This window comes from Myotis nattereri (genome assembly GCF_964212035.1).
Source record: "Myotis nattereri genome assembly, chromosome: 12".
NCBI classification, from domain to species: Eukaryota; Metazoa; Chordata; class Mammalia; order Chiroptera; family Vespertilionidae; genus Myotis; species Myotis nattereri.
The window spans coordinates 75,709,133-75,720,115 of NC_138087.1; the positions used below are offsets into that span (position 1 = coordinate 75,709,133).

The 10,983-nt window shown below is 42.6% G+C and overlaps 1 protein-coding gene across 2 annotated transcripts in view; it reads left to right on the forward strand.

Annotated features, from left to right (window-relative positions):
* Nucleotides 1-541: 541 nt before the first annotated feature.
* PBX3 (PBX homeobox 3) overlaps nucleotides 542-10,983 on the forward strand; it is a 198,021-nt gene continuing 187,579 nt past the window's right edge. For both annotated transcript variants that reach the window (XM_081103609.1, XM_081103610.1), the window contains exons 1-2: nucleotides 542-1,078; nucleotides 1,997-2,070. In XM_081103609.1, coding sequence (XP_080959735.1) covers nucleotides 879-1,078; nucleotides 1,997-2,070 — 274 coding nt within the window. In that variant the 5' untranslated portion in view covers nucleotides 542-878. The remainder of the gene's footprint in view (nucleotides 1,079-1,996; nucleotides 2,071-10,983) is intronic.

Below are 10,983 nucleotides of genomic sequence, written 5' to 3' on the forward strand. Positions count from 1 at the left end.
TGAGCGCGCGCACCGCCCCCAGGGGCGGGGCGTGCACAGCGGTCCCCGCCCTCCCGCGCGCCCCCGCCCCTCCCCCCGAGCGCCGGGCCGCAGTGAGTGAGTGGCACTGGCAGCCTGTCAATCCCTCAGCCTGGCGGCCTTCGAGCCCGGTCCGCGGCGGCTGCTGGCAGGGTGCGTGGCTCCGGCAGTGGCGGCGGCGACTTCTCCCGCCCCATCCATCTGCTGTCCGCCCGGCGCGCGGCCCGCCGGGGCCCTCCACCGGGCTCCGCGCCCCCGCCGCGCCGGCCCGCCCCGCTCCCAAACTTTCCTCCTTCGCCCACCTCGGCCCACCCGCCGGCCTCCTCCTCCGCCGCTGCCCGCCGCCGCCGCTCCCTCCCCCGGGGCCTCGGGGGCTCGGTTCCCGCCCGGCCGAAGCGGTGGAGGAGGCGGCGGCGGGGGCCGAGGGAGGGGAGTGCGCAGGCTGGCGCGGGGGACGGCGGGCGTCCCGGCAACTCGGCCGGCGCTGAGGAGCAAGTTGAGCGGGGCCGCCCGGCGGGGCGCGCGGCGGCGAGGAGGCGGCGCGGCGGCCGCGTGAGGGCAGCGGGCGCCGCTGCCTCCGCCTCCGCCACCGCCGCGGAGCCCGGCGCTTCCGCCCGCCGCTTCTCCTCAGCCTCGGCGGCGGCGGAAGCCGGAGCCGGGAACCCGTCCGCACCGCCTCAGCCGCGGGCCCCGCCGGCCGGGCAGCCCCCTCCCCGCGCGGGCGGGGAGCGCGCGGCCGCCTCCCCCTCCCCCTCCCCCTCTTTCTTCTCCTCCCTCGTCGCCGCCGCCGCCGCCGCCGCCGCCTCAGCCTTCGCCTCAGCCGCCGCCGCCGCCGCCCGCTCCCGCCCGCGCGCGGCGGGATGGACGATCAATCCAGGATGCTGCAGACTCTGGCCGGGGTGAACCTGGCCGGCCACTCGGTGCAGGGGGGCATGGCCCTGCCGCCTCCCCCGCACGGCCACGAAGGGGCGGACGGCGACGGCAGGAAGCAGGACATCGGCGACATCCTCCACCAGATCATGACCATCACCGACCAGAGCTTGGACGAGGCGCAAGCAAAGTTGGTGTCGTCTCATTAAGCATCTTTTGTGTGTGCGCGGGAGCCGGGCCCGCGGCCGAGTCGCGGCCCGGGGCGGCGCCCGGGGCAAGGGCCTCCGCCCCGGGCAGGGAACTTTGTCCGACCCCTAGCAGCCCGCCCGGGCCTCGGGGGACCGGCTCGCGCCCCCGGACGCGGGCGGGAGTCCGCAAAGTTGCTCTAGGGGCTCGGGGCGGACTTGGCGCCACGCCGAGGTCGTGGTTTTCTCCCCGCGCCGTCCGGCCTCCGGGAGCCCGGCCCCCCTCGCGCGGATTCAAACCTCCCGCCGGGACCCCGTGCACGCCGCCCGGCGAGGGGCTCGGGGCCGCCGCGGAGGGAAGTGCAACTTTCTCCGCGGGCCCGGGCCCGGCGCCGGCCTGCACTTGGCCGCGGGACGACCTCGCCGGTCGGGCGCGGGGCGACGGGTGTTCCCCGGGCCGGGCCGGGTGCGGGCGGCCAAGTTCCCGGGGAAGGGAGGGCCGCCTCGCAAACTTTGCCGAGCTGTCACCGTCCGCCGGCCGCGGTCGGCCGCCCGCCCCGGCCCCGGCCCGGCTCCCCCGCCGGAGGGCGGACGCCGGAGCCCCTCGGCGCCGTCCCCTCCCGCCGGTCGCCGCCCGCCGCCCGCCCCGGTGTCGCGGCTCCCCGTGCGGGTTCGCGCCCCGCGGTCGCCAAGGCTGCTGCGCGCCGGGCGGACGGGTCGCGCCCGGTGCGGGCAGGAGCGTGAGCTGCCGGGGCTCGCCGGCTGCCGCTGCCCCGTCCGCTGGAGTTTCTGCGGACTTGCCGGGCTTCACAGGAGCTTTGCAGAACGGGGAGCCGGGGTTTAAGTCTTGGGTCTAACTTGGAGGCGCCATATTATTCCATAGGTGATGCTAATACCTTTGTGTTTTGCTCTTTGCTCTTTAGGAAACATGCCCTGAACTGTCACAGAATGAAACCCGCGCTCTTCAGCGTCCTGTGCGAGATCAAAGAGAAAACAGGTAAGACGCTGCGCCCCGCGCGGGGCCCGGAGACCCCCGAGGTGGGGTCTCGGAGCGACTCCTGCGACTCTCCAGTGGAGAGCTGCTGCTTTTGGGCACCGCCATCTTTGATCATTCTCTCCTTCCCACCTCCCGATCTTGAAGGAAAAAAACTGCCATAAATCTGGAGTCGATTTCTCCGTGCTGTTCCCGGTGCACAATGAAGTGTCGATGTGGACGGGGCCGGGTCGCCGCAGGGAGGGGCCCGGAGCGCCCGCCGCCCGCTCCCGCTCCCGGTGCCGGTGTGTCTGTCAGTTTTTAAAAGGAGCCTCGGGAGCCTGGATGCGGGGACCGCGTCCCGGGGAGAAGCGGCGCCCGAACTTTGTTGTCCTCGGACCGAAGGGTAGATGCCGTGGAGCGGACTTCGGGGGCCTGTGGGGCGGAGTGTTGGAGTTGGGGCGACTACTCTTAAGGAGAAGCCAGGAAGGCTAATGATGCGTTCGAGCACACGCAGCGCCTTGCACCTCTTCATATTTCTAGTCTGTTTTATGCTTGAAGTCCTTTTGTAAATCTGCTTAATATCTTTTGCAAAATAGAGAAAAGGTCACAGATGCAGGTTAAACCATTTTCGAGGTGTTCAAGTCAGGGATTATATGAGGAGACAGTTTTTGCAGAAGTGCTGGGATGAAAACTGCAAGTGCCTATTAGGTAAATTTCTGGCAATTCATTTCAATTTAGTTTTTTTCTTAAGCCTTTTTAAAATTGAAGATATTTTAGTCTTGAGGTGACAGTTATAACTCAAGTGAAAGTATAGGTTTAATCTAGATGTTTTAGTTAGTAGTTGGTATTAGCGGCCTGTTTATGGCAAAGAAGTGCATTAAACAATCTTTACTGTTTATTTATTTTTATTCATATTTTTGGTGTGTGTTAGCTATACCATATAAAGTTGCCATTTTTTTTTTTTTTAATGTTTAGGCAAAGAAGAGAAAAAGTCCAGAATGTAACAATATTCAAGTGATACTATTTAAAAGGTGAAGTGTGATTGCATTTAAATTGAGTGTACAAGTAATAGCACACTGCATATAGTTGTTAGTTGCCCTCCTTTTAAACAGATTTTCACTCTGCAATGCTATTCTGATCCTAAAAGTAGTCAAGAAAGGATGATGGGTTATTGCTGTCTATTAAAATATATGCTAAAACCATAATTAATAGCAGATATTGACAGCCTTAACGAGTAGTTTTTTCTGCCTTTCATTCACTTAGTATTCATGGTTTCCTAATGTTGAGTGATTCTATTAAAGATATATTTTTCATTTTGTAAACCACAGACATGTTAAATTACTAACTTTTACCGTGTTGATTTTTAGCTATCTTTAGAAAGCATTGTGATTTGAAATGGTAGGTAATTTTTATCTGACTATAAAATAAAACATTAAGTATGAAATCTTAAGGCTTCTTAGTTTAGAAGCCTAAAAGTATGTAATTCTCAGCAAATTATGTTGCTTAATGTCCAAGGATTTTCTTGCTATCAGGGCTCCACTTCAGTTTCTGCTGACAGCTAAGCACTGGGGTATTGACTATGTTGTGAATATTAAGATTGATTCCACTTTATACGGCATTATATTACCGGGGTGAGGGGATTGATATTTTCCCCTCACCCTCTTCTCATAATTTTTTTTCTTTTTCCTTTTTAAAGTTTTGGCCTAGCCACCTTGAGAACCATACCCAGCAAACTGCTTTTCTTGTTTAGACATTTAGCAGCAGGCAGAATTCAATTAGGAAGCATAAGTCCTCTAGTTGCTTATTTGCACAAGACTTAGTTACACCATTCTGAAAGGAAAGTGTAGTCAACCTCATGTCAAAGGTGAGTTGTGAAAAAGAAACAAGTCTTTTCAGAGCCTTGCAGAAAGAGCTTTGGTGTAGGGCTCTTGCTATTTAAAAAGCAGGAGGTAGCTGACAAAGGAAATTTTTGTGTTTGAAAATTGTTTCTGAGACTTTCAGTGATAAATTGTAAATTAGATCCTCTTTTTGTGCTTTGGCCAGTGGATCCAAGTTTGTATGTTATCTCTTTTGTAAAAAGCTAACAGCCGACAGAGTAAAGACGGCTGTCTGGTTACAGGCATCTTCCTGCCAGCCTCTCTAAGCTCGAGAGGGATGGGATTTAAGTACCGAATGATTGATGGGGGTGAAGCTCTTTCTCTCCCCTCATTTCTCCCCTACTACCCATAGCTCCACCTCACCCTCCAAAACTAGTCTTAGGAGGAGACAGGGAAGCTGAACACAGAAGGCTTGATTTGAAATAAAACAGCTGTGTAGACATGAGCCTCACCAAAGCAAAGAAAGCAAGGCAGCAAATTTCAGCCTCCCCCACCCCCAAATGGGTTCCCATAGTCATGGTTTCGAAACATCATGAACTTATAAGCATTGTAGAATAGACTGTATAATGTTTTTTTCTTTAGGTCATTTTATGTAATCTAATAATATAGTAGCCAGACATTAATTTTCTGTAATCTAGAGAAAGTTTACCTAGTTATTTGTAATAGAAACTGGGAAGATTATGTGATGACTCTATTCTGTATAATGGGGTGCGGGGGGGGGGGGGGCGGCGGTGTGGTAAAGGGGGTTGACTAGCGGGGAGTGGGGAGAGAAAAACCATCACTTCAGTGGATAATAATGTCATTTCAGTTGTGCTTAGAAAATAAGACAATCATTAAAAAAAATTCCATGTATTTGTAGGTTTGCCAGTAGATTTTTAGATTTCTGATCAAACAGTGAATATTGCCAGTTCTGATGCACATGAGGAATTTAGTTTGGAAAACATCTTTTTTCCTTCCTACTAAATATGGAAAGGTATTTTTTCCTTCTGACAGATAAATGGGTAATCTACCACAATTATATTATTTTCTTGTGCAGAGGTAGGGAAAGTATACTTCTTACTATGAGATGCTTGCTTTTTCTTGAAAATGTATTTTTTTTTTTAGTCAAATTCATCATACAGTAATTTTTGGGCAGAAAAGTCTGTCATTGTTAAATTATGGTATTTATGCATTTTGAAAGCAACTGAAAAGTAACAGGCTTTATAATCAAGATGTTTGCGCATTTTAAACTAAGCAACCAGTGAGATAAATATGTTAAGATTTGTCTTTTGGGTTTTTTTTTTAGCCATATTTTCTCATCTATCTCTTATTAAACATCCCTGATGCTATGAGGTCTCCTCATCTACATACTTTTTTTTTTGGTACATTCCCTCACATCTTTTTGGTCACCTTCATCTTGATTGTTAACGTACTTTCCTTTGTGAAAACATCCTCACAAATCTGCCTTCTTTCCAGTGCCCTTAATTGTGACATTTCAAGTGAAGGAAATGGCTCTTTTTGAGGGAAAAAAAAATGGATCTAAAATTTTGTAATGAAAATCCAACATTTTAGTATATAATCTCAATCATTGTGAAAAAAATGTTGTATATTTAAAAAAAATCAACACAACCTTTTCCTTTTTTTAAATGGTAGGTTAAAATACTCCATGTTGATAGCTGCCAACCAAACTCTGATTTATTGCCACCACAAACCCTAAATAGCGTTCATTTACTAGTAATGTCTAATGGCATACATGATGGTTTGCCAGATTTGTGGCCTTTGTGAGGCTTATAAGCAGGACTGACTTGGGAAGATCATAAAACTTAATGAACTTCTCTACTGCAGGAGGTGTCCGCAGGGGAAGAGAAAGGCCTGCTTGGCTGGTTGGGCTGGTTGAAGTATTTTTTATGTTTAAGGAGAAGAAAATGACTATTAAAAATGCTTTGCTTTGAAAGGAACCCTTCATAGAAAGATAAGAATTTTAGATATCCTAACTGTATCAAGAATGTAGCTTGTGAGTTTTTATATGTATTTAGATTATGATTTATATGATTAAACCTTTTATCTTTACTCCTGTAAGTGTGACTAGCTTTCAGAGGGACAGCGCCCTGTTCTCAGTCAACACCTCTCTATTTAATTCTGTCCCTAAAGGTTTAGTGACTCATTGAAGTCTTCTTCTTCTGGTCTGTTTTCTTTTATTTATGCTTCAATATTAAAATGTTTATTTTGTTTGTATAGTGCAGTGTAATTCTTTAAATCCAATGTTTAAAAACCAAGTATTCCATCAAGTGGAAATTTAACAGGAAAGGTGAAAATTGTTATGTGTAAGTCTAAATGTTATTGCATATGTCATATACATTCTTTTCAGTTGCTCTTGCAATATTTCCAACATAATTATCCTTATTTTCCCAAAGCTTTAAAAACAAATGCACTGTTCCATACACGAATAATTTTGCGTTTTAATGACTATTATGGACAGCTTCAAACAAAACAGGTAGATAGAAGAGAAACTTGAATCCCCATGAACTCATCACCTACCATCAGCAGGAACACTTGTTTTCTCTAACTCCCACCCTTTCACAATTATTTTGAAGCAAATTTTAGTGGACTGTTAATGTTTTAAATTTCCTTTCAGTTTTACACATGGCTTGTTTAGATTGGATATATTAAATGATTAAGCAGGAAAAAATACATAGTGTATCTTGGAAATATCACATATTACATTATCACAAATTTTTTCTTAGAGCAATTTCAGAATATTTTCTTAATTGTTTTTTGTAAATTTATATAACTTACTAAAGCTATTTAAGGAGGTTTTGAGGGAGGACGCAAAAGATGTTTTTCCAACTTTCTTTATTCTGCCTCTCCCAGCCTCGTAAGAGTTTATGTAGAAAACCTAGAGAAAACCCCACTACCATCCTAGTTTACAACGTCATGATCTAAAGTGTAAAGTAAGTAGCATCTTAAAAATATAGGGTTTGTCTTTCAACCTTTTCCCCCCAATAATACAGTGAACCCTCAAGTAATTCTTTCATGCCTCAGTTTTAGTGAACTTCATTATATTACAGATTTGTGTAGACTTTACTATGTTATTATATTAATTTACATAATTTTATTCCAAATCAGAAGTACATTATAGTAGCAAAGGAAGCTCTGACTTGCTCCAAAGAGCACACTTGTTAATCAGCTTTCATAAAATACATCTATATGTACCTCTTTCACACTACGATCCTTTACCTTTTAATTAATTTCACTTTGTACTTTTGGATTTAATTTTGTTACTTTCGTAAAAGGCTGCTTCAAAACAGATTTAAATTTAACGTCTAATTTGGATTGCTTACATTTTGCTTCTTTATGGTGGCATTGTATAAAATGAAGTTATATGAAGTACAGCTATAAAGAATTGAAACTGCATTTCATGAACCACACCCTAAATCAGTCATCACTTTATTTTTTACTCAGACCATTGAGGTATCTATCTATTCCTAATAAATACTTAACACATCAGCACCAACACATCAAGTTAAATAAGGATTTTTAGACAATTTTTTCTCTATTTGTGTACATGTGAACATCTTTAGATATTTATTATTTCTATTGACACTATGAGAATAATGTTTTATTTGTTTTCTCAGCAGGCTTGTGTTTTAGCCATTTATCAGTGTGATCAGCATGATTTAGGTAGTAACGTACTAACAAAGCTTGCACACCCCCCTCCCATGTTGACCTTTTCAAGCATTTGCTCTACTTCAGTAGGCCATTTGAGTCTTTAAGTATGAACAGAATAAATAATTTATATCACTATGTAGTAAATTGGTCAAAGTTTTTCAAACCTGGCTATCAGACTTTTTACAAAGTTATAGAAGTTAAAGTGCTATTATAGCTAGATGGTAGTGTTATATATAACAAATAAATTATAAGCAATGCTTGAGTGAGCCACTAAAGAAATAAGCCTTTTTATGACTTCAGACATGGAACAAATCTGAAAATAAATTAATCTTTAACACTTGATTCTAATTATCCCCTTTGTAGGTAGAATAGTAACCAGAATCTCTTCTTTATTATTTTTTTATGGACATATTCCATAAATACAATATGTTTGTAGTTTTAGATGGTAACAGTAGTTTGCTTTGGTACTAAATTTGAGTATGTGTCTAGCAAAAAAAGTGGTGTGACAGAATGTGTTAAATTGAATTGGTATAGCATTTTTTTTTATACTGACTATATCTATAGGATAGTAACTGATGAGGATGGAAAACAATGAAAAGTAATTATGGATAAAAATAATTGTTAAAAATTATTTGTATTTGTTTTCTTCAAATTAAGTGTTTTTAAAATGTTAAGCTGTTTTGAATAATAACCTTTTTTTGTGTAATCATATTAATGGAGGAATTGGTATACATATATTGTAATCCTTTTAATGCTGATGATTCCTCACAATGTTTAAACTATTTGGGAGACTCAACAGATGTTATGACTAAATGATTTTTTTTTGTTTTGTTTTGCTTTATGTGATCCATCAGTTTTCAAAGCATATTTCTTAGGCATCAGAGTCCAGCAGGTGGCTTTTTACATTAAAAAATTCATAAATTTTAAAATCTCATAAAATTTTATTTCAAATTCAAATTAACTAATTGAGAATGTCAACATTTCCACTCTCAATATTAACATTTATAATAGAACAAATGGTTGCATATAGAAACTATCTGCAACATAATCTAAATTAAGATTCTAAACAGGCATTACAGATGCTGGTAACTTTGGCAATTATCATTTTGTTTGGTGAACAGTAGTAAAACAGTGTGCGGTAGAAGTGTTTAGAGAGAGAGGATAAATAAATTGAACAGTTTTGCAATGCAAAGTGGTTTGTGGTGTTTTTGAGGATTTCTTGGCTCTCTCTTAACTGCTATTGTGAGCCTGGAGCAGATTTCCCCATTGCTAATGCCCTAGAAGTATTAATTCACTTTGATATGCTAATTAGAGGGCATTATGCAAGAAATGAGATTAAGTGGCAGCATGAAGCCATTTGCCTGTCAGTAAATTGAGAGCTTTAGCATCAGGAGGAGCTTTGTGGATTTTTTTTGTTTTGTTTTTTATTTTTTATTTCTTTAATTTTTTCTTCGTTTTGCATATAAATAAAATTGATTGAAAGGTCTAGAGAAGCTTCTAGAACATTGGTAGGTTTCCCCCCCCCCTTTCCTATGATTATTTAAACGTAAGGTTATAGAATTTTTCTGAATGTTAATTGACCTAATTGGAGATAGTAATATTAAGTTTTCATTGTGCTCTCTCTGTATGGAAAGTATACTAAGAATTTTGTGTCATCTAGTCTTTTTTTTCCTGAAGCCTAATTTCAGCAGCGTGGCTAGTGAGCTGCTATCACTTCTTTCTAGAAGTGTGAATTTGCTTGTGTGCTTGTGCATCAGTGTCTTCACTAAACTGAACTTTATAAGAATATATTATTCACTAGGGAATGAAGGAAGAAGTTGTTAAATTTGGCTTCAGGAAACTATATTAAATGAGCATTAAGATTCGGACTTCAATACCTAAAAACTGAAACAATTAGAATTAAACTTTGCCCTTTGCACAACCTGTGGAACTTACATTTCAGCATATGTCTGTTGTGTAAGATTACCATATAATTTAATTTTCATGTTGAAGACAATCTTAATACTTGATTCTGATTTTGAAGATTTTTGTGGTTTAAGCCAATGCCTTTGATTTTCTCTATTAAATCAACTATGTGATTTCCTATATTTTGTGGAGATATGTATGAATGAATACTGGGATAGGAGTGATGGATGGGGAAGAGAACAGAACTTCTCCGTGCCTGTGGAAAACAGTTAAGGTTTCCTTAAACATGGAACTTCTTCCAGTGTAAACCATCAATAGAGGTAGAACTGCAAAACTTGGCCTAACTACAATCTGATATGGTTAGGTAGGAGTGAGTTTGGATAAAGCCTTATCTTGAGGCATGGTTCTATCTGAATTCCACCACTGTAGCTGTGAAGACCCAATAAACCATAACTTCTCTTCAGAGCCATATGGATTATTTAGTTACCACAGCTGCCATGCATACACGTTACCAAGGCAGGCACCTCCTCCCTGTGCATGTGTGGTGCCTGTTAATGGGAGTTAGGAATGTGCACACAGAAAGGGGTATGAGAGTGTCTCCTGACGCAAAAGTCCTGATTACATTTCTCATTGAGGAGGTCTTAGTGTATCTACACATTAGCTGCTCTTCTAAATTAAATACTTGGTTACTTTAAATTCTCATTTCTTTCTCAGACTCCCTGAACTAGTTAAATCACTGAATCCTCATTAGTCTCTGATTACTTGTAAAATTTCATTTAAACCATATGAAGTTATTTTTGATTGAAATGGGAACAAAAAGCTTTTGAAATTGCATATTATTATTTTTTAAACAAAAAGGTTTCTACAGGCTTTCAGATGTATTAAAAAGCCTTACAAATAGGAATTTATAGAGGACTTAGTGGGTCTCCTGAAATACTTGAGTGACATTTGATGGGGGGGAAATAACTGCATTAAATATATATATATATATATATATATATATATATATATATATATATATATATAATTTAGAAAACTTACTATTCAAGTGCCCTCAAGTGAGAAAGAATTGACTTAGATGGTCTCATAAGTTTCTTTCTTTTTTCCTCTCCCTTCTTAAAAAACAAAACAAACAACAAAAAAACCCCAGACCTAAGGACGAAGGTAGTTGGAATTCATAGTCAGATATATCATTTTCAACTTGGAATAGGAACTAGAACAGGAAATTGATTTTATATTTATTATGAAAGCAAGAACTCTGCCACCAACTGACAGCCATCCATGGTTTAGTTTTGTGATAATTGTTCACAGACATTATTTTGCAGTTGGCCCAGATTATTTATAATGTTGATTGGGAGTGTTGGCCCATTAACAGGTATGTGTATAATGAATATCTTTAATTAAATCAAGTAATATTGGAATATTTTATTTTTCTTTTACATTCGATCTTGGGTCTAGGATTAACTGTCAGTACTGGTAAGAACAAGTTACAATAGATTGTGCA